The sequence below is a fragment of the Protomyctophum parallelum genome, assembly GCF_964188405.1.
Source record: "Protomyctophum parallelum genome assembly, chromosome: 12".
In the NCBI taxonomy this organism is placed as follows: Eukaryota; Metazoa; Chordata; class Actinopteri; order Myctophiformes; family Myctophidae; genus Protomyctophum; species Protomyctophum parallelum.
In genome coordinates, this window is record NC_139712.1 from 17,371,347 (window position 1) to 17,396,156 (window position 24,810).

General features: G+C 45.2%; 1 protein-coding gene across 8 annotated transcripts in view; it reads right to left on the minus strand.

Annotated features, from left to right (window-relative positions):
- Positions 1 to 24,810, minus strand: part of LOC310868326 (rho GTPase-activating protein 12-like) — a 95,726-nt gene that overhangs the window by 30,324 nt on the left and 40,592 nt on the right. The window contains exons 1-2 of one of the 8 annotated variants that reach the window (XM_083778717.1): positions 1,643 to 1,658; positions 1,371 to 1,526 (exon numbers count right to left, since the gene is read on the minus strand). The exons of the other annotated variants lie outside the window; for them this stretch is intronic. Coding sequence (XP_083634843.1) covers positions 1,371 to 1,457 — 87 coding nt within the window. The 5' untranslated portion in view covers positions 1,458 to 1,526; positions 1,643 to 1,658. Of the gene's footprint in view, positions 1 to 1,370; positions 1,527 to 1,642; positions 1,659 to 24,810 lie in introns of those variants that run through there. 8 annotated transcript variants of the gene reach the window in all.

Sequence of the window (24,810 nt, forward strand, 5' to 3'; positions counted from 1 at the left end):
GACTTTTTATTGATTTCTTTTTTTTCCTTTCATATCCTGCAAATGTGTTTAACAGAGGGCCAGATTCCAGACACGATCCTGCTGGTTTTGGTTAGATGCTATAGCGCTAGTTTCACTCCAGCTGATTTAGCAAGGCATGTTGTTTGGAGACAAAGCGCAAAGAGATGACGGTTTGGCAGAGCACAGTCCAGATTCATCAGTTGGAGCCAGAACAGAGCTGGTGTACTGGACTGTAATAGGAATGATCTGTTCAAGAGATCAAATCAATATCATGATTATTGAAAACTTTTGCAAAACGTCACATTGTGATAGGTTGGGAGCTTCTAGAATAGATCTTCTATTTTCACATGACACAGTGAGTCACACAATCAAGTATAAAACAGGTCAGCCACTCAGCCAGCCCAGAAGCAATAAATCAACTTCAGCATCCATTCTGTTCAATGAGGAGAAGCTAAAACATGTCTGAGTCTAAATCCTACAGTACCTTTATTTTGACAAAAGAAGTGCACCCATGCAGAGGCACGTGCCCCAGATATTACAATTAGATCATGTCATTCCCACAGGGAATGAATGAAATTAATGAATGCACAGCACCAATGTATTCAACAAGAGAAAAGTACCGACGTGTCCCAGACACACACACACACACACACACACACACACACACACACACACACACACACACACACACACACACACACACACACACACACACACACACAATGTGCGCAACAAAGCCACAAACCCAGGAACATGTTATGACACCAACAAAATACATATCCTTCCTTTACAGATAAGAGACAGCATGAATATTGAACATTAATGTGAATACATTGTTTTTCTCTTTGTGTACAGGACAGGAATGAGGAATGGTGATGATTCTTCATGGCATCAAACCCCTTAAAACGTCTAAATGCCATTACAATCTGGACACACACACACCCCTCCTAATTTCTCACCTGAAATCATTCATCTTTACCATTTCAGGGAAGCGTTTTGACAATTAGCAACACTTTTACACTCAATTGATAAAACAACATAAATCTATAATCATTGCCCACGCAAATTTCATAGAATGCCACGTTGACGTCTAACTTTGTCCCTTTGAGAAATAATAAGGTATAAATTAAAGAACACCACCTTGCATTTGGGACTGGTCAAACAAAGTATAAATTAAGAACACCACCTTGCATTTGGGACTGGTCAAATAAAGTATAAATTAAGAACACCACCTTGCATTTGGGACTGGTCAAATAAAGTATAAATTAAGAACACCACCTTGCATTTGGGACTGGTCAAATAAAGTATAAATTAAGAACACCACCTTGCATTTGGGACTGGTCAAATAAAGTATAAATTAAGAACACCACCTTGCATTTGGGACCGCTCACAAACACATCGTCGTCATCCTCGCTCGCCCTCCTGTAGCCTCGGAACAAACTGAACGTACGCAGCATGGTTGGACCGGTCCAGAACCTCAACTAGACCCAGACTGAGCCTCTCTGTCCTGTCTGTGTCTCTCTCAACTAGACCCAGACTGTCTCTCTCTCTCTCAACTAGACCCAGACTGACCCAGACTGTCTCTCTCTCTCTCAACTAGACCCAGACTGAGCCTCTCTGTCCTGTCTGTGTCTCTCTCAACTAGACCCAGACTGACTCTCTCTCTCTCAACTAGACCCAGACTGTCTCTCTCTCTCTCAACTAGACCCAGACTGAGCCTCTCTGTCCTGTCTGGCTTTGGTGTCCTTTCACCCTGACGCGCTGGACGACGTAGAAACCAAAGGCTGTGTCAGAGAGCCAATGGGGAACAGAATCTATCTACCCCACCAACGGATGGACAGAGGGACGTACTGACACGCACACACACACACACACACAACAGGAAATAGCCCTCCCTTTTACTTCCTCTATCACAGATATACAGGGTAAAAAGTCACTCTGCAACTGTGTGTGTGTCTCTGTGTGTGCGTGTGTGCGCGTGTGTGTGTGTGTGTGTGTGTGTGTGTGTGTGTGTGTGTGTGTGTGTGTGTGTGTGTGTGTGTGTGTGTGTGTGTGTGTGTGTGTGTGCGCGTGTGTGTGTGAGAGTTATGCATATATGCATTATGCTGTATTTATGCATTCAGCTTCGTCTGTGTGTGCTTGATGATCTCCGATCATACCTATTCAGTGTGTATGTGCATTGTGCATACCGTACATGCAATTATGCATGGACAGTATGTGCCTTATGCAAGACTGTGTGTGTGTGTGTGTGTGTGTGTGTGTGTGTGTGTGTGTGTGTGCATTGCACTACATATACGTGTATGTGAACATAGATCTTTGTGTGTGCTTTCGGCATTCATACTGTGATCTCCTATATCGTACTGTATGTGTGCAGATTGTGCACAGGGAGATGTACTGTACATGTACTGTCTGTATGCACACTGTGCACAGGGAGATGTACTGTACTGTACATGTACTGTATGCACACTGTGCACAGGGAGATGGGGTGCCACTGCTGACTGAACTGGCAGGGAGGCCATTTCAGAAAGAGCATGACCTACACTATATTTACCGCAAAAATTAAGAGATGACAGATAAATACACCGATCCCCTTCCAAGGTCAGTGTCGAATGCCGATGGTCTAAAAAAGAAATCCTACTGTCCTCCAAAACTGAGCAAATCCCAAAAAATAGGAGCGGCACAGAGCGAGGGAGAAACAAAGAGAGAGAGAGAGATGAAACAGAAGTGGGAGCTAGAGAGAGAGAGAGAGAGAGAGAGAGAGAGAGAGAGAGAGAGAGAGGAAGCACGGTAGACACCCATCATAAATCCAGTTATGTTATTGTGCAGAGCTTTGATGCTTATTCGCTTAAAAAAAAGGGAGAAAAAGGGGGGGGTATCAGTTCCGTGTGCAGAACAGAGCCTCTTCAGACAGAACCAACAGAACAGAACAGCCAGACGGGTTGCCCTGCCTCTTCAGACAGAAACAAACGGAACACGTGGTCTGCATTCACAACACCCAAGCCTGGAGTCGACAACACAAGAACTAGACTAGACTACCAGTGGATTGAATCTGTGCTTTATAAAAAACTAATTCAATGTGCTGTGGGTGGTTGCATCTTTAACCCATTTTGACCTGAGATCAGATTCTAAAAATGTCTTCTACATCCCGACAGTTTTCTGAAAAAGCTATGTTTCTATGCCAGTCGTTCTTCGATTTTTCAAAAATAGCAGACCGTAGCGCGCCACTCGGTGGCGCGCTATGAGCTTGTAGATCTGCTATTTATCAATAGCTAAAGCATGACATTGCCGCCCAAAATGGGTTAAAAATAAATACCTTGTATATATCCCCGACTGGCTAACTTACCAGAGTTGAAAAGATAAAAGTGTGCAGCACAATTCCTCAGTGTCAATTCCTATTTTAAAACACTGTCATTACAGGGTGCACAGCGTTTCATAAATGGCCTCCATGACGTCGTTATGCGGCGGACGTTTATCTTTTCAAATTGTCATTGTGTGTCCAGCACCAGCAAGGAACTCGACGTGTGCAACCCACTAACGTACCAGAGTTCCCACAGAATAATCTTTCGCTAGTGTAGCAAATGTATGTGTCACTTACACACATAATTTTCACCGTGCCAGGAACAGGTGAATGTGAAATGCTGGTAGTAAAAGTCTCGTGTTGTTGCCCGTGTGACCGACACTGGCCCCTGGAATTTCAGCTCTGGCAGAATGCTCTGGTCTCCACGGCTCGCTAGAATGAGATGTGGCAGACAGTGGCCAGGCAGCTGGGGGTCTTTGACAGCTAATTACAGATACAGTAGAGACTACATGGGGGGTGAACAGCGTTCTTAACTGGACGGGCGAGATGGGAATGAGAGATTGTGGGGGTACTGTAGGAGGGAGAGGGTAGTAAAAGTGAGAGAAAAGAAATAAAGGAAGCATGGTAGAAGAAGATGAGAGAGACTTAAATCTAGGAAGTGTCAAGTTGCTCACATACACCATTTAAGGTCTAGAGATACTTCAAGTTTGTACTGCATGTGTCCATGAGGCTTAATCATCTTGTGTGTGTGTGTGTGTGTGTGTGTGTGTGTGTGTGTGTGTGTGTGTGTGTGTGTGCTTGTGCGTGAGAGAGAGAGAGAGAGGCATACATAATGTACAGACAGAGCAAGGTATGGAGAGGAGTGATAGAGGGAGGGAAGAGAAAGACAGGAACAAGGTATGGAGTTGACAGAATAGTGAGAATAGTCCACAAGCAGCAGCTTTTAGCAGGTGGTGATAAAAAATGAGCTCCAGTCTTCAGGCCGGTATACAGTAGCCTATAGTATTGCTGGGATCCTTACATCCACATTAGAGAAGGCATTAGCAGCACACAGGATGGGAATTGGAACTACAAACAATCATTCGTTCAACTTAGAGGAGTTTAATCGAGTACTTGAATGCAGGAAGGAAGGGAGCAGTGGAGCCGAGCGAAGAAGCGACTGCAGGTTAATGGATTTTCTCCTGCTAGGCGGGACCGTATATAGGCCCACACTTATAATCCAAGCCGGTATATTTATGACCCATGTTGGGAATACATTCACGGAGTCTCTGTCCCACTTCATTCGTTTTAACCGGTCCCCTGTCCCAGTGAAAGGTGTATCATATCTAGGAATGCCTCCCGCCTGGAGGCCAATCGTAAATTAGACCATAAATAATTCACAGTGAAGGGGAGTGCAGGGTCAGGGTGAGTGCAAAGCCTCGCAGCATGAGCTGTAATTGCACACTGCGTCCACTAGATGTCTCCATAGTGCCGCTGTGTGTAGAATGGTGAGCCTAGCCTACTACATGCCATGGCCTGGATGAATGGGTGTGTTGTGATGGATGGACAGAAGGTGTTTTAAACATTATGTTATGCTTTAGCTATTGAAAAATAGAAGATCTACAAGCTCATAGTGCGCCACCGAGTGCCACGCTACGAGCTTGTAGGTCTGCTATTTTTTAATATATATTCTTTCAAAGTGAATGTTTTTAACTCAGGCCTAATTGGGTTAAACAAATGGGTATAATCACTAATTCAAATTTTAAACTTGACAATTTGAGCATCAATGCTCTCAGAGAAATGCACTATATTGCATGAACAAACAGGCTGCTTCCATGAAAACCGGGAAAGCATCTGTTACTTTAGATTTTAGCTTTAAAAAAATATATATCTTGAAATTGTGAATTGAGAAATTAATTGAATAATTTTTATTTAAATGTGAGAACTACTGATTTAGAAGGCATTTGTAGAATGGGCCTGGTTAACATTGCATCTGTCCTCAAGGTAGTGTATTATTACACATACAGACTGCACAGTTCGTTTCCACACGTAAATGCCATTGCCCAACATGCATTCCTCACAGACAAAAGTCCCTCCAGCCTATGGGATCTATACCCCACTTCACCTAATAAGTGGCCATGAGGAAAGTATAGCAGGAGGGGGAAGGGTTTCCAGTTGCGCACATTAAGGTTGGGCGATATGCCAATTCTTTTCAATCGCCAATCGTCTGTCTAAAAATCGGCGATTGACGATGTATTCGTGTCATTAAAGTAAAGTGAGAACAGCTCACTGCAGGTCGCAAAAAAGCCAGATCTACAAGCTCTCAAGGCGCCGCGTCCTGCCTGTTTTTGCAGCTCTGTTCGCTACGCGTTGAGAGCTTGTAGATCCGTCTGTTTTTGCAGCACAACTGCGCAGCCAGGGTAACAAAATAAGAAATAAGTTTAGATGAAGTGTAGTTGGAACGGACAAGCAGCTGCAAGCTAAGCTAACATCACAACCACTGGCTGGTGACAGTGTTAAACATGTAGCCTGCCTGCCCTAGTAACTTCTCCTGGAGAAGTCTTGCCTCCCCGCACCGGCGTCGGAGGCTCAGAGGGTCGCCCACATGCTGCTGCTGATAAACAGGCTCTCAAGGCGCAGAGTCCTGCCTGTTGCTTATACAGTATAGGCTCGGGGATCGTTAGCTTAGCTTAGCGTGTAGCTACTGATTCAACACACTGAACTTCATCTATACTAACACTATCAGCCTGTTTTTTTTTTTTTCTTGACTTCACGGGTGGCGCATTGGGATTGTGATGAGACACAAGACAGCAGTGTGCATTCTGTTGTGACTGTATATTATTAAACTGCATGGACTCCGGAGCGTAAACAACATGTAGGCTACAGTAACAATAGCCTGGCTCGGCTCGGCTCACAGTGAGCAACTGAGCATCACGGCTGCGGGGACTGGGAGTCGGGACCATACCATTATAACGGGAGGAGGGGATTTCCACCCGGCCGCTGTTACTACTTTCCTGGCCCAAATTGATTCACATGTTGCGCACACTTTACAGGTTAAAAATCGTCCCGAAAAATCGCCTTATAAAAATATTCGGCGATTGGATTTGTATATTCGCGATTGACGATGTATTCGTATCGTCACCCAACCCTAGCGCACATGGCAACCCGCTCCATCCATCTGTGGGGAGGAGGGGTTTCTCCAGTTGCGCACATGGCAACCCGCTCCATCCATCTGTGGGGAGGGGTTTCTCCAGTTGCGCACATGGCAACCCGCTCCATCCATCTGTGCTCCCTCCCTGCAGTGCATGCAGATTGCAGACACGCTGTGCATGCACACACAGGTCACAACATCAGTCTATACTCTATGCACACACAGGACACAACATCAGTCTATACTCTATGCACACAGGTCGGGCAGGACACAACATCAGGCTATACTCTATGCACACAGGACGGGCAGGACACAACATCAGGCTATACTCTATGCACACAGGACGGCCAGGACACAACACCAGTCTATACTCTATGCACACAGGTCGGGCAGGACACAACATCAGGCTATACTCTATGCACACAGGACGGGCAGGACACAACATCAGGCTATACTCTATGCACACAGGACGGGCAGGACACAACATCAGGCTATACTCTATGCACACAGGACGGGCAGGACAAGGACACAACATCAGTCTATACTCTATGCACACAGGACGGACAGGACACATCAGTCTATACTCTATGCACACACAGGACGGGCAGGACACAACATCAGTCTATACTCTGTCACGTTGGCTTCCTTCCTTCCTGTTTTCATGTCAAGAGCACAGATGTCACCAAAGCAAAGATTGACTCTTATGTAATGTAGTAGTGCATACATTTACAAACATTCACCACGTGGCTCAATGCGTGCATCAAAGGCTTTTTGTACAACATTCTTCTTGCACACAAAACAACTAAACTGGCAACATTTTACCCTTTTTGACCTGAGATCAGATTCTAAAAATGTCTTCTACATCCTGACAGTTTTCTGAAAAAGCTACGTTTCTATGTCAGTCGTTCTTCGATTTTTCAAAAATAACAGACCTGCAAGCTCGTAGCGCGCCACTCGGTGGCGCACTATGAGCTTGACAGTGGGAATAGGTGATGTCATTATCGATGCAGACACCAAGGCACCGATGACTGACTCTATCATATGGCTGCAACTATAAAGTATTGTCTTAGCGGTTATTCTATCAAATTACGTTTTAGATTAATCGAATAATCTTGAAATGTTTATTTATTTATATATGCACGAATTGACGCAGGGACATTTCTAATAGATTTATTCACCTCACCTTCACCTCATGTGTGCGTGCCTGCTCCCTGTAACCGGGTTATGTAAGATCACTGCATAATAACCCAATGACACGGCTAGCGGCTTCAAGTGAGCGAGACGGAGAGACGGTGTAGGGCCTGTGAGCGAGGCGGTGGGACGGAGGGACAGTGTGGGGCCAGTGAGCGAGGCGGTGGGACGGAGGGACAGTGTGGGGCCAGTGAGCGAGGAGGTGGGACGGAGGGACAGTGTGGGGCCAGTGAGTGAGGCGGTGGGACGGAGAGACGGTGTAGGGCCAGTGAGCGAGGCGGTGGGACGGAGGGACAGCGTGGGGCCAGTGAGCGAGGCGGTGGGACGGAGGGACGGTGTGGGGCCAGTGAGCGAGGCGGTGGGACAGAGGGACAGTGTGGGGCCAGTGAGTGAGGCGGTGGGACGGAGGGACAGTGTGGGGCCAGTGAGTGAGGCGGTGGGACGGAGGGACAGTGTGGGGCCAGTGAGTGAGGCGGTGGGACGGAGGGACAGTGTGGGGCCAGTGAGCGAGGCGGTGGGACAGAGGGACAGTGTAGGGCCAGTGAGCGAGGCGGTGGGACGGAGGGACGGTGTGGGGCCAGTGAGCGAGGCGGTGGGACAGAGGGACAGTGTGGGGCCAGTGAGTGAGGCGGTGGGACGGAGGGACAGTGTGGGGCCAGTGAGCGAGGCGGTGGGACGGAGGGACAGTGTGGGGCCAGTGAGCGACATGTCCTGTGTGACATATCACACCAATCGAACGTTAAAACCGTTTCGTTACGTCTCAACCCATTGGGCTAAAACGTAAAACTGACGAAAAATGTTAGGTCCACTACCTTTTTTCCCCAGAGAACTACATTAAAACTAAACTAGACTAAAACTAAATATTTATTGACAATTTCTTAACCAAATAAAAACTAGTGGAGAAGAGATCCATCCAGTGTTGCGCTCTGAAAATAGCAGATCTGCAAGCTCACAATGCATAATGCTGTGAGCTTGTAGATCGGCTATTTTCAGCATGCAACCAAGTTTAAAATCAGGCATTACGACGCCATCAATGCATCCCGCAAAAATACATTTTAGTCGACTAAATCAACTGTAGATATACCGGTAGTCGACTAAAATCTTGTGATATTTAGTAGACTAAAAGTAGAGTAGAGTAGAGTAAAACTAAAATAAACTAAATATGCTGTCAAAATCAGCGGTCGGAGCGGCTTCTCGGTGTCCATGGTGACGCCACGTCGACCACCAACGCCACCTCCTCCACCCTTGTGTGTAATCCATGCCCTCCGCTCGTCTACGGGAATTCTTTATTAAAGTAAATAAATATCTATCTATCTATCATCCATTCATCTCTCATACAAAACACTGCTGTATCCTGAATCTCCCCCTTTCCCTCCACAGAACGAACACACTCTGCCCTTTTCCTGTTGTGTCTCATCATTTGATGATCCCTCACAACCTCTCTCTTCCTTTCTCTCCTTCACCTCCCCTCCTCTCCCCCTCCTCTCTCTCTCCATCTCTCTCTTCCAGGGGGGCAGTCAGACAGATATTTTGTGAAGCCACTGAGGAAATCGGGATTTCCTGAAAGTTCATATAATAGCCTGTTGTGGCGCTGTCACTGGACCCAAAAAAAACCATAGCCCCATAGAAGTCCATGTATTTGGGCCCAACTTCACCTAGACTGTATTACCTTAATAAACATGGTCATGAATACTTTCTGCTTCCAGTCAAATTATGATCCCATTTATAAAAGAAATGACCATAAAGTTGCGTATGTTCTGAGGGGCGTGGCTACCGTTACAGTCTATGATCGGGAGTCCCCACCAACTCGAGTCAAAATAAAAACCAACAGAGAAGAAGGGGGGGAGTCCCGCCTCGTTGTCTGGGCCAGCCAATGGGCCAGCTGGGCCCAACATCCGTTTGGGCCCAGCTGGCCCATTGGCCAGACAAGAAAGATGGCGACTTACAGTGCAAGGAATTACTGGCTTCATTTTACGTCCATGTTAGACCCGGGGAACGCTTTGTCCATATTTTTTACAGTCTATGCTCTCTTCCTTTCTCTCCTTCACCTCCCCTCCTCTCTCTCTCCATCTCTCTCTTCCATTCTCTCCTTCACCTCCCCTCGTTTCCCCCTCCTCTCTCTCCTTCACCTCCCCTCGTTTCCCCTCTTCTCTCTTCCCCTCTCTCCTTCACCTCCCCTCGTTTCCCCCTCCTCTCTCTTCCATTATCTCCTTCACCTTAGGCCGTGTTGGGACCCATGAAAAAGTGCTTAGAAAATGAGTTTCGTTCCCATGTCAAGCGAACTACGCATTCAATGCATTTTTTCATAGATAATACCCTTCTAGACTTTGGGTAAAAAGTTCTACTCATAAAAACCTGCTGTTTTTTTTTTATAGCCATAAATGTATAAACAGTTTATAACCAAAAAACGAAAATCGTGTGCTGCTGTTTTTGCTTGTAAAATGTGTTTTTGGCAACACATTTTTTTTCTCAAATGTCAAATGCATATACATAACATCTGACATAAGTATTGGTGCCTTTAGTTTACTCATATGTGAATTTATATCATGAAATGTAGCATATTTGTTAAAGAATATGCTTCAACTTAAGTGTTTGCCACACAGTACAATGAAACCTACACAGTAAATTGTGCCAAGAGCTTATGTTTCATACATAGAAAATGTCTCAACCTAATGTGTAATGAAAGGTAGAAAAGAAAATCAGGGCACCTTGGACCAACATGGCAGAAAATCTATCAAAATGTTACCACGCCCCCTAAATTGGAATAATGCAAAGAAATGGACAAGACTAAAAATTAAAGTACTAGAGGTCAGAATTATTACAACATATGGTATGAAACATTTATTTATTTACAAGTTCCGCAAAGTGTCACAGCATCTGTCATTTGTACATCCAACCCCCCCCCCCCCCCCCCAGGAAATATATGAAAATACAAAATAGCATACAAATGTCATCATCCCATGTACCTCTTTCTTCTGTTTCCTTTGACACATTTTCACAGTCCTGGCAGTGACATAAATCAGTGCAAGACAGTTTTGCAGACATACATGAACATCTTTCAGTCTCACATTTGCTTTTTTACAATTACAGTGGACTACCTGCAACACACTATCAGGGGCAGGATTTCTAGTCAGCCATGTTACTTTTAACTCCCCATCCTCCATGCCCCATCCACTGCCAATGGGTGAAGGAGCACACATCCTACTAGTCAGAGAACGTCTCATCACTGCTGCTTGGTAGTTTGCCCTTTTGCAATGTTGGTGGAGAGCATCACTTGTTGGGGGAATGGACAGTTCTGGCAAAGCTGATGATGCCGTACAGAATGATTTGTACCTTGCATCCTGAAACAAGTTCTGTGGCCCTTGTCTTTTAGACTGTGGATTGTGTTGAATGTAGGAGGTGCTTTCAATGTGTAAACTGACTTCGGCAGTGGCTGTCTGTCTGGTCTAGACATTGTTTCAACAACAGAACTTTGTAGCATAATGCCATTTGTATGGTGAGTAGTTCCACAACCTGACAGTGTCTCCTCCCCAAAATCAATGTTATCCCACACCAGTATGGTAGGTGCCTTCTTTGAGAACCCCTTAGGAATTTTGTCTCTGCCCTCTAGAAGTTGTAGTTGAGCTAGGCTAGTGTCTAGACTGACAACTGTGTTCCATGAAGCACAGTGTCCTAATCTATTCAGTAGTGACAGAACATTGGATGAACCTGTTAAATGGCGAACAGTTAGACCAAGACACAGTGACTTAGGCGTCTGCTTCCGACCTTTAGATGCACAATGTATTGACAAACAGATAAAACTTTTAGGTTTACATCTTCAGGAATATCAACATAACAGTCTAGTGTTGGTTCCTCTGTTGCACCTATAATCCAGGAAATTACATTGAATAGTTCAACTGGCACAACAGATTTTGCTTCAGAAACATTCAAATCCTCTGCTGTGGGAGGCCAAGGGCATTTCATACCGGGAGTTTCATTTACAAGTTCAATATCAGTCCTGCACTATACAGTGTCCTTGTGTGCTCTGTAGTTTGTCCAGATGTGTCGTGTGTTCATTGTCACTTTCAGCTTGGCTTACCTCGTTGACTCAGTTGTGGTCGTGTCTGATGGATAGCCTGTCTAACAGTATCTGCTGATAATGTTTCAACAAAAACTAGTTCAGAGATGTTGCGTGTTGCAGCTGGGGGAAATCACGGGCCAACCGCCTTTTCAGTTTATCCTGCCTGCAAAATGAAAATATAGAAAAAGACGGGCACAAATGTATAAATAAAGGGATTTTTTCACAATGAGAAACAAATTAATTTAAACATAGTGTCATAGCCTTTCTTGTGAGCGAATAAATCAATAAAATTGAAACTTTTCAGTATGAAAGAGGTTCTTTTTTGTTTACTGAACTGTCAAGGACACAGTTACCTGTAGTCTGAAGCATCAATATCCTCATTCTTCTTAACAATGTCTATGAACTTCTTCCTTAGTTGGTTCATTTTCAGGATGACTCGTTCGCAGAATATGTTGTAGCTGGCAGCAAAGGGTTGTTAATTTCTGAAAACACACACACACACACACACACACACACACACACACACACACACACACACACACACACACACACACACACACACACACACACACACACACACACACACACACACACACACACACACACACACACACAGACAAAAAAATACTTAACATGTGCAAAGGTGTCTGCTGTCAACATTGTATCTAAAGACAGCCAAAATACAGAGTATATATATAGTATCACACATTTACAATTCAAAATGTAGGTGAAATTTGTTTTTGTATCTTCTATCCATTATATGGTTATGTAATATAAAAATAACAGTGACCTGCCCCCTTGACCTCCATGCATTCCTAATAATGTAGTAATTCAATCAGCAGTGTTTCAGTCTCTGTTCTGTAGATAAACACTTTTATCAATGATAAGTATAATATAATATAATAATATATAAATGCACTACATCACAAGACCACCGCCTTTCTATCTGCAAACTTCCTTACCCAAAAAGACATGATATTCAACATATTCAACAGAGTGATCCCACAAAGCCTTGGCCTCAAACACAGCACATCAAAGACCTCTGATCTAATGGGAAAATGATAGGTCTGTATGTAAATACCGGTAGCACAGTTATCGTCATAATCAATATTTCACAGTCCAAAACTGGCAATGCATTTTCCAGTCCAATGTTAACGTGTGTGTGTGTGTGTGTGTGTGTGTGTGTGTGTGTGTGTGTGTGTGTGTGACGTGTGTGTGTGTGTGTGTGTGTGTGTGTGTGTGTGTGTGTGTGTGTGTGTGTGTGTGTGTGAGAGAGAGAGAGAGAGAGAGAGAGAGAGAGGGAGGGTGGTCGCTTACCTGACAGACACTGTTTCTGCTTGTGAAAGCTTCTTCCGTTTTCCAAAACAGTAATATATTTGTCCACAAATGATGCAGATGGCTGGAAGGACATGGCCAGCAGAAGGGACGGGCAAACCTGTCCGAGAACGACGTTTCTTTCGGGGGGTTTCAGACGTGACTGTCCGAGGCAGCGTTCTCTCTTCCCCCTGCACCGTCTGTGTGCAGCGTTTCTCGGCCAAACACAATCGTCTTTTACAAATAAAGCGACAGTAACACGTGGCGTGAAACACAGCGTCCTCGTTAGAGTCCTTTGATTCCCTTTTACGCACTTTTCCCCGCTGTTTTGGTTTATTTTTCCCCTCTTGGCTGGTTGAACTGGTGGCCGCCATTGCTCTAATATTATTATGGGAAGGGAATAAAGCTGCTACGCGATTGGTCCACGTGACCAAAACAACACCACTCCCCTTGCACATATTATTACGCCTTGTAAGAAATAGTCCCGTTTTAATTCGCGGATTATAAAATAACTGCAGGGCGGGACGAGTAGAACTTTTTTTTTAGTACTTTCTACCTATAAATCTCTTTTATGGAGAAAAAATTGTGTAGTCCCCCTTCCGTGGGAACGGACCTGAACGAAAAGGGACCTCACCACACGGCCTACCTCCCCTCGTTTCCCCCTCCTCTCTCTCCTTCACCTCCCCTCGTTTCCCCCTCCTCTCTCTCCTTCACCTCCCCTCGTTTCCCCCTCCTCTCTCTCCTTCACCTCCCCTCGTTTCTCCCTCCTCTCTCTCCTTCACCTCCCCTCGTTTCCCCCTCCTCTCTCTCCTTCACCTCCCCTCGTTTCCCCTCTTCTCTCTCCATCTCTCTCTCCTTCACCTCCCCTCGTTTCCCCCTCCTCTCTCTCCATCTCTCTCTCCTTCACCTCCCCTCGTTTCCCCCTCCTCTCTCTCCATCTCTCTCTCCTTCACCTCCCCTCGTTTCCCCCTCCTCTCTCTCCATCTCTCTCTCCTTCACCTCCCCTCGTTTCCCCCTCCTCTCTCTCCATCTCTCTCTCCTTCACCTCCCCTCGTTTCCCCCTCCTCTCTCTCCATCTCTCTCTCCTTCACCTCCCCTCGTTTCCCCCTCCTCTCTCTCCATCTCTCTCTCCTTCACCTCCCCTCGTTTCCCCCCCTCCTCTCTCTCCATCTCTCTCTTCCTTTCTCTGGTAGGTGATGGCATAGTGTTGGTTGTGTCCATATGACCAGATTAACCTACATTTCCACCCCACTGGACCCCAGTCAGACCACATTCCCCATCATCACATCTGTGACATTTCATAGACAGACACACCCCCATCACACACACACACACACACACACACACACACACACTCTACCCCCAACCCCCTTAGCCCCCAGTCTCATCTAGAGGCACAACATGCACGACAATATGTGTGCATGCGCAAAATAGCACACAGTTTCCAGACAGACAGTCATGCACCGGGGTAGACAAGCAGATCTATTTAAATAGCCAATCGACAAGCTCAAAACGTGTCGCAATGCGATGCGATTTGAGCTTGTAGATCAGCTATTTTAAATAATAAAGAATAATGCGTCCATGTGGTATAGAGTAGACTGCTCAGATGGGGGTTGCATAGGTACATTTCAACATGTGGCAGCCTGGACACAAACGAGAAAAACATATTCACAAACAGGAAGAAAAAACACACTCACACACTCACACACGTCACACACACACATGCACACACACACACACACACACACAGGAAGGCGATAAGCAGCTTCTTTCATATTTCTTTCTTATGGCAAAAACGTCTATACCAGCAGACTCCAGAACTCCAGCATTTTCCTAATCTCAACACCCTGAACTGTAAAAGTTTGCTCCAAAAAAAACGTTTTAATGGATTTATATAATACCGACTGAAGTCTTTGAACGCAGGCACCGATGGAGGTGTAGGTATAGGCAGCCGCACATACCCATAGGGAAATGTATTTCTCTGTAAAAGCTGACCCAGATCTTCAAAATTGAGGTGCATTATAATATTATATATGCACTCTACTCTCCGAATTAATTTAACACCGAGGATATTATTGTGCAGGGTCAGCAAATCGTAAACGGTGTTTTTGGGACGAAAACGGCAAGTTAGGAAACCTAAACCAGAAGTGGCGTGTGGAGATTGAGGATTATGATTACTTCAAGTAAGGGAGTGAAAGTGAAACACTTAACCCATTCTGACCTGAGATCAGATTCTAAAAATGTCTATTACATCCTGACAGTTTCATTATTAACCCATTCTGACCTGAGATCAGATTCTAAAAGTGTCTTCGATTTTTCAAAAATAGCAGACCTACAAGCTCGTATCGCGCCACTCGGTGGCGCGATATGAGCTTGTAGATCTGCTATTTTTCAATAGCTAAAGCATAACATGATGCCAACACCAAAATGGGTGCCTGGTCAGAATGGGTTAACCCAACAAATTGACTGAATGAAAAGATTTAAATTTTTGGGCAAAACTAATATTTTTCCCGCTGCTGCAAATCAAAGATAGCTGAGAGTTCACACCATGTCACGATGCAATATGTGACCTTGTACTGACTGGGGTATGTTCTACATTTTCCCCCCGACAACCACATAACTCGGTTAACTCTGTTCTATATTCGGCCAACAAAATGATATCCAATAGTTAGGCCTGGCTGGAGTCTGGAGCCAGACTGTGAATAAATATTATTGACTTCACACCAAATGCCTTCACAGGCTCTCAGGACTGTTCAAACTTCTAACAAAAGCTTGTCTCTGCTCTCTAAAGAGCGCTCCGACACACTTTAACGGGAGGGGGATTACTCGACTTAACCATGACTCTCGACTCACACCACTTGGAATATTCTTGGAAAGCAATTGTGCCATGAAATTATAATGAAGGGCGGAGAGGGCATTGGGAACAGTTGAGTCTTCCAAATAAACAGACTGTCGGAGCACAGATTCCATATTGCGTGTGTGTGTGTGTGTGTGTGTGTGTGTGTGTGTGTGTGTGTGACTGTGTGTGTCTGTGTGTGTCTGTGTGTGTATGCAGGGTGATCACACAATTTGTATCTGGGACAACATGTTCATGGCCAATGGCCATTTTTACACACACGAACGGATCAACTTGGATTGGAGTGGTGTCCAACTGCGGCTGGGTAGGAGAGTCATACTGTAGTTAGTGGAAATGCAAACACAACACCCCATCGCCCATAGAGGATGAGGACAGAGTTAAATAAGACATTTGTGTCGTCACTCTCTTCAAAAAATAGGCTAACAGAGAAAGGGTTTAGTGTGTGTGTGTGTGTGTGTGTGTGTGTGTGTGTGTGTGTGTGAGGAGAGAGAGTCTATATCAGTGTGTGCGTGACAGAGACTATTTGTGCACACTTGCTCCCTGCTTGTGCATTGTGTGTTTGTGTGTGTGTGTGTGTGTGTGTGTGTGCGCGCGCGCGCGTGTGTGCGTGCGTGACGTGTGTGAGTGTGGGGGGTGGACCTGCAAATTCCTTTCATCCGCAAAGCAGGATGCCACCCGCTCACTACCTGCCCTTTCCTCTGATCCTGATGGCATCTCTCCTCCTCCGCATCCTCCCTAACTCCTTCCTCTCCATCCTCCTCCCTCCACCTGGCCACTTGGCCCGGGATCAGGAGCAGGATACACGATACAGGCGGTACTGCAGTACTGAGTTCCGACCATCGGTCATTGTTGGTCCGACAACGACAACCTGTACCTCAAACCCTAACATAAACGATAACCGCCAGCACGGAGCAGTTCATGTTCGCCAACCTTAACGCATGTTTTTTCGCCAACCGTAACGCATGTTTGCCAACCTTAACACATGTTCGCCAACCTTAACGCATGTTTTTTCGCCAACCTTAACACATGTTCGCCAACCTTAATGCATGTTCACCAACCTTAACACATGTTCACCAACCTTAACACATGTTCACCAACCTTAACGCATGTTCGCCAACCTTAACATTTTTTAACCTAAGACTTTTGACCTTTACCCTAATAAAAGTAGGTAAAATTGTAATATATGTTTTTTTGTGATCATTAGAATGTCTAGAACATGTTTTATTCATTATTGTGAAAGATATCCCCCAAATGTAAATTATTAATTTATTATATTATTATATAATTATTATAAATTTTTCATCAAACTTTATTTTTTTATTGTTTTAACACATTTTTTAGTCTTAGTCCTAGTAGTACAAAGTAGTAGTAAGGTTGAAATCTATTTTTTGCAAGTAGAAATTAATGCGGGTGTTAGAGGGTTAATGCATGTTCGCCAACCTTAATGCATGTTCGCCAACCTTAACACATGTTCGCCAACCTTAACGCATGTTCACCAACCTTAACACATGTTCACCAACCTTAACACATGTTCACCAACCTTAACACATGTTCACCAACCTTAACACATGTTCACCAACCTTAACACATGTTCACCAACCTTAACGCATGCTCGCCAACCTTAACACATGTTCGCCAACCTTAACGCATGTTCACCAACCTTAACACATGTTCACCAACCTTAACGCATGTTCGCCAACCTTAACGCATGTTCGCCAACCTTAACACATGTTCGCCAACCTTAACGCATGTTCGCCAACCTTAACGCATGTTCGCCAACCTTAACGCATGTTCGCCAACCTTAACGCATGTTCGCCAACCTTAACACATGTTCGCCAACCTTAACACATGTTCGCCAACCTTAACGCATGTTCGCCAACCTTAACGCATGTTCGACAACCTGAATCCGGTCGTTTTCCGCATGTCGGAAAAGCGTACGCACCCCATACAGCCATCGTTTTGTGTGCCTCACGGTGGCTCTCGATGTCACGCATTAATTACGCTCAGGGTCAACAGCCTGCAATGAACTCAGTTTAGCGGGAAGAGAGGAGGCCGTCTGGTGAAACAGAAGGTCACCGGCTTGACTCCGTCTGTGTCCCCCAAAGCGAGACACTTATCCTAAGAACCCCCTCAGCATTCATTCATCATAACCATCCAAGTAGCTGGCTGAAAGCTGAAACCAAATTTCCCCTCTGCAGGATTACATTTTCCAAAACAATACAACCTCTCAATGATCTCATCTCTCGCATCCGCTCCTGACTCTAGCTTTCCTCTCGCCTCGTCTCACCCACACAATGGTCCTGACATCGGATGGTATTTTTGGTGCTTTGGAATCCCAAGTCTGATGTGGACGGACGGACGGACGGACGGACAGACAGACAGACAGACTGTGACAGACAGACAGACAGACAGACAGACAGACAGACAGACAGACAGACAGACAGACAGACAGACAGACAGACAGACAGACAGACAGACAGACAGACAGACAGACAGACAGACAGACAGACAGACAGACCCCGGGGACAGAGGGACAGAGCTGCATTGCATTTTGAGCGGGGACCCCTTTTGGTGTTAGCATCATGTTATGCTTTAGCTATTGAAAAATAGCAGATCTACAAGCTCAAAGCTACGAGCTTGTAGGTCTGCTATTTTTGAAAAATCGAAGAACGACTGACATAGAAACATCGCTTTTTCAGAAAACTGTGAGTCTGTGACTCCTGACTCTAGCTTTCCTCTCGCCTCGTCTCCCCATCCACACAACGGTCCTCATCGGATGGTATTTTTTGGTGCTTTGGAATCTTAAGTATGATGTGGACAGATAGACAGACAGACAGGCAGACCCCTGGGGGACAGACAGAGGGACAGACAGGCAGACCCCTGGGGGACAGAGGGACAGACAGGCAGACCCCTGGGGGACAGACAGAGGGACAGAGCTGCATTGCATGCTGTTCCTCTGCCACAACCATCCTGTCAAACACTCCTGATGAATTGCGCATGCATTGCATCCCCGGGCGGGGGGGGGGGGGGGGGGGGGGGAGGAAGGGACACGATAAATGAATCCTGGCCGGCAAAGTCAAACGACCTGCCAGCGGCCTGACAGGATCAATTTGTTTCCGCTTGGCTGGCCGCCGACAAGTTTGGAAAATCGACGACGAGCGGGAAGGAAAATTCAATTTCTTTAATGGCAACAGCATTGCCAGAAACCCCTTTATATTACTCACGTTTGTACAGCCTTTTGCTGTACAAAAGCCTCCCTATGCTGGGACTCCATATCACTGGGTTTTTACCGCAGGGCCAAACCAATGCTGTTCTCTGCTGGCCAGGCAACACATTACACCTTCTGGAAGACGAGGTTCTACCAAACCCGCTGTCTGGAACACCACTGGCTCTCCATCCTATGAGGTAGGTAATTGCATCCACCTGGCATCCTTGTTATCCTAGCAGTATAAACCACTAGGGTCTAAGAACATTAATTAATGGAAGGGAAACTGGGGAAAGTCAGAGCTAATGCAATTTGGCCACGGCACAGGTCAGCAATTTCCAGAATGAAATTCGAATGTTCTGTGCTAGGCATTTCTACGCATGGGTGGCAAAGCAAATAAGCAGCAGCATTAAGTAACAGCCAAGCTAGAACAGGTAGGCAGCCAACAGGGACATTCATAGTTGGGTCCGGTCCATCCTTTGCTCTATTAATTAACTGCACGTTTTTTTTTATGAATGATCTTTTATTCAGTCCTAGATTCCCTCTCTTTTTCCTCGGGAGCGGGGAGCTCTGAATCCTGTAGCAGGGACTTAGCAGCATTCCTCCATGGCAGACAGCTGACAGCTAAGCCCCTGTAATGGATAATCTTGCCCATAATGCCTTCAGTGTTTATTGGTTCCACCTAATTACGCCTGCTCTCTCCCACGGCCTGTGAATGGCTGGTGAGTGCGGTGAGGGCGGGGCCAGGACCAGGTAAGAGGTGACTGGGCAGGTTACAAAACATTTGTCCAGTCAACCAGGAGGAAAGGCCATGCGGGTCAGCCATGGAAAGAGGTCAGTAATACCACTGGCTTTTAGGAATCACCCGAGAGGGTGTCAACCAACCACTAAGCATCAGACTAGCTGTTAACAGTATGAACCGCACTGCCTGCCGGTCACAGCCAGTTCCCTTCACAGTCAGGCACACAGAAACGCCTGCCAACAGTCAGACATTCCAGGCTCCAAAGTGACTTTGTGAGATTATTGTTTTGATGATTGGAAGCTGGAGAGAGAGAGAGACGGGACAGAGAGGGCAGTATTGTTGTTAACTGGCTGAGCTAGCAGAACGTCTCACCATTTGGTTTGTTCACATTTCAACATTAGTGTATGTATATGTATATATATATATATATATATATATATATATATATATATATATATATATCAAATTGAATATTATGATGTAGGAGATTATTCATATTCATCCAAACCGTCCGTGCTAATCTGCCGTGTTGACGTGGAGACAGATCAATTGAGGGCTGATCACACCTCCTCCAGTAATATCACACAGAATGTATATGAAGAGGATTATATGAATGATATTGAGACTTACATTGTGGTACATTTAAGCTTGTTTAAGCTTTTCAATCTGAACCACTGACAATTACGTGTGTGTGTGTGTGTGTGTGTGTGTGTGTGTGTGTGTGTGTGTGTGTGTGTGTGTAAATGGTGCATTTATATAGCTCTTTTATCCAAAGAGCTTCAAATAGATTGTGCATTGCATTGCAGGAAACCACCATGCAAGACACCAACGTGCTCATCGGGAGCATAGACTGTAAAAAATATGGACAAAGCGTTCCCCGGGTCTAACATGAACGTAAAATGAAGCCTGTAATAATATGCTAATTCCTGATGTAAGTCGCCATCTTTGGTACCAGCTGGCCATTGGCTGGCTCCGTTTTGTATACCAGCTGGTCATTGGCTGCCCAGACAACGAGGCGGGACTTCCCCCCTTCTTCTCCGTTGGTTTTTATTTTGACTCGGGTGGGAGGGGAATCCCGATCATAGACTGTAATGGTAGCCACGCCCCTCAGAACATACGCGATGGTTTTTTTTCTTTATGGTCATTTTTTTAATTAATGGGACCATAATTTTCCCAAAAGAATATTATGACATTAGAAATGAGACTTTAAACTAGTGACTGGTAGAAGAAAGTATTCATGACCATGTTTATTAAGGTAATACAGTCTAGGTGAAGTTGGGCCAAAATACATGGGCCTCTATGGAGCTATGGGGCTTTTTGGGTCCGGTCCAGCGCCACAACAGGCCATTATATGAACTACCGATTTCAAATGAGGCTTCACGAAATATCTGGCTGACTGCCCCCCTGATCGGGAGGGGTTCAGAGTCTTGCTCAAAGACACTTCGACACTAACTCTGGGGGGAGCCCGGGATTGAACTTGGAAGTTGGAACCTCATGGTTCCCATCCGGCTGCTCTACTGGCCACTCTACCCCTGAGAGAGTGTGTGTGTGTGTGTGTGTGTGTGTGTGTGTGTGTGTGTGTGTGTGTGTGTGTGTGTGTGTGTGTGTGTGTGTGTCGTATGCGTGTGCATGTTAGCATTTGTGCGAGCTGTTTTGATTCCGCAGAGGTCCTGAGCAGAGCGTGAACTTGAAGGCGTGAACCACAGGTCACTTCCACTCTGCACAACAAAGCAGTAACACTGACATTGTTGCATTAGCATCCCTTTCATCCCAAATATCTGCCCCGGCAAGAAGCCGGGTCTGGTCCGCCTCCACCGCCTGTACACATCAATGAGACTTCCCACCTGCTGTAGAAGAGAACTGCACAAGCACGTCCACACATCATTTTACACATTGCACGCGCGCACACACACAAAAAGTTGTGCATTGGAGCGGCTGCATCGCTCTTAAATAAACTCTTGTCGAGTTCATGTATTTCATATAGTCACATACTGTACATCAGTACATCTACACATAATAAAAAGGCACCGCCGAAACGTAAAATCCCAATTACGCTGAACAAAGTCCCCGAACATTCCCTGGCTTTAAGCGCAGTGATTTAACAAGTTGGCTCCAGTGCCGACGCAACCAAATAATGATTCCCATAAACATTGCCATTATTATTACATCCGTTACAGTAGTCAGTGTGTGTGTGTGTGTGTGTGTGTGTGTGTGTGTGTGTGTGTGTGTGTGTGTGTGTGTGTTTGCGTGTGCGTGTGTCTTTGTCTTGCAGTGTACTTCCACTTCGGATCAAATTAAGAGTTCCTTAGAAGCCGCTGAAAAGACTATGACAGGATGTGGAGCAGATTGCATTGTTAACGGGCTCTGTGTGTGTGTGTGTGTGTGTGTGTGTGTGTGTGTGTGTGTGTGTGTGTGTGTGTGTGTGTGTGTGCGCGCTCTGTGTTGTCAGCTGTGCACAGTCACTGTACACACAAATGTTCCCCTAATCCCCCCAAAAAACTGTGTAAACTCATCTCGTGTCCCAAAGCGATTGAAATGTTAAATACGACACAGATGCAGACAGAAATGGGCAGATCAAACAATATAATCTTAAAAGTCGTCAAATAAAGAATCAGGTTATTGTCACGTTCACAAGTTTATAGGTGTAAAACAGTGGGTGAAATTCATTTTTGTGCAAGTTCCATCATTTAGATTGTTTGTAAGGTCAAGAAGAGTATCTAGACTAGAATATCATTAAAACAAATATTAGCCTGAGTTAGATGTAGTTGTGTGCCAGTGTCGCACAACACAATATAATAATAATAATGAATTGCATTTTTATAGCGCTTTTCCAAGTGCTCAAAACGCTTTACAACGGTTCATTCATTCATACATTGGGAGGTGAAGCGGTGAACAGTCGACGCCAGCGTCCTCACTTCCCACATTGGACAGGAGGAGCCGGGATTCGAACCGCCGACCCAGGGATCATTGGACGACCTGCTCTACCTCCTGAGCCACAGCCGCCCATACTGTATATGATCAGATCTGTTGCCTATTCTCGTTCTGCTGCCCATGTGCACACATCTGGATGTGAAGTTGGGTCCCTCTCTCTCTCTGGCAAAAACAGATGGGGTTACTAACCCAACAGAACCAAGTGCCAGAGACAGCAACAGCCAACTTGGGTCCGACACAGACACATTACATAACACGGAAAAGTATGCTGTGTTCATTTAAGAGTGTAAAGAAAATGAACCCTTGAGTGTACTAATGTGTCTGTCATCATTACCATGTGGCTCTGGCCCATTACTTTACCGAACAATAATGACGTCTTGTACTATTAGTCTGGGACCATTATGCAAAAGATTTAACGCGTGTTATATGATAAATGAACACAGATTATTTTCCTAAATGAGAGAAATCAAACATTCTTGAAATACGAAAGAATCTAAAAAGAAGCATGGCCAATGATAGTAAGATAAAGATACTGTACATTTGTGTACTAGATATTGTACAGTTCGTGAGCAAAGCTGTGCAAATCTCAATGCAGTGTCCAGTGATAGATAAGAGGCTGGCTGATTGTGAAATGTAGCTTTTAGCGAAGGTTCAATAAGGAAGATCTTAAAGGACCACTTCACCACTTTTCAACCTATCTTCATATAATAGGTCCTCACTAATAATCATGATAAAATGGCACGATTATTTTCTACTCAGTCTGTCTCTCATAGGAGGGCTGTGGGCAGTTCAGAAACCGTCTTCCATGCAGTGACATCATCATTAGGCAGATTATTTTTTAAACAAGATTTTTTTACAAAAATGTTTAGATTTTCATTATCGTGAGAACGATGGCTTCCATTTTTGCATTGCAACTTTTCAGGACTAGAAAGCCTGCAGTTTCTATTAGCTTGTATTCCCCATCGATGATGTCACTGGAAGACGGTTTCTGAACTGCCCACAGCCCTCCTATGAGACACAGACAGAGTAGAAAATAATTGTGCCGTTTTTTCATGATTATTAGTGAGGACCTATTATATGAAGATAGGTTGAAAAGTGGTGAAGTGGTCCTTTAACCAACGCTTTCATTCGGCCTTAAGCACCATCATAGCTCACACTGTCAAAATCTGTTCACAAATCCAAGCACTTGGCCTGGGCCGTGGCTCAGCGGTCCAGGCACCTTGGCTGGTAATCCAGTCTGGCAGTGTGCCGCGGGTTCGACTCCCGATCCCGACGGCCTTTACTTGTCACTCCCCCCATCTCTCTCCCCATTTCATGTCAGCCTACTGTCTGTCCCTCCATAAAAAATCTAAAATAAAGGCGAAAGCCACAAAAAAGCACTTTGCAGCAGTTGCACTTGCCATTCTCTTTTCAGTTTGCAACAAGCAACTCACCTCCCATCAATCGGAGTCTAATCGCCAAAATTGCTGCCAAAATAAACCTTCCGATAAACATTCCCTCATTCCATATTGGTGTGATCTCTCCTTTTATCGAACATGTTCTTCTGCATGTACTGTGGTGACCACCACAGTAGACACAGTCAAACCCTGTTTTTCTGTTTTTTTACAACAAAACATTCACAGTGTGGGTAAAAACCCAGCAGAACATCAAGCACCTTCCCCCCTTTAACTTAATATTTTTATTAGATTTTTTTAAATCTAAGTGGCCTTGTGGTTAGAGTGTCCGGCATGAGACTGGGAGGTCGGGGTTCGATCCCCGGCCGGGTCATACCAAAAGAATGGGACCAGTGGCTCCCTGCTTGGCACTCAGCATCAAGGGTGTAATTGTGGTAAGCGACATACTAGCGTCATGTCCAGAGGATGTACTTGTACATCATGTCCAGGGGGTGTACTTGTACATGCTGCCTCACGCTACAGAAACAGGAGATAGGCTCCTGCCCTTTTTTATTTAACCTTTATTTAACCAGTGTGGAACTCTCAAATCACATTGAGAGTTGAGACTGCGTCTCTTTTACAAGTGGGAACTGGCCAAGAGGCAGAAATAAAAATCACACTTCAATACCACATCGTCAATGTTACATTT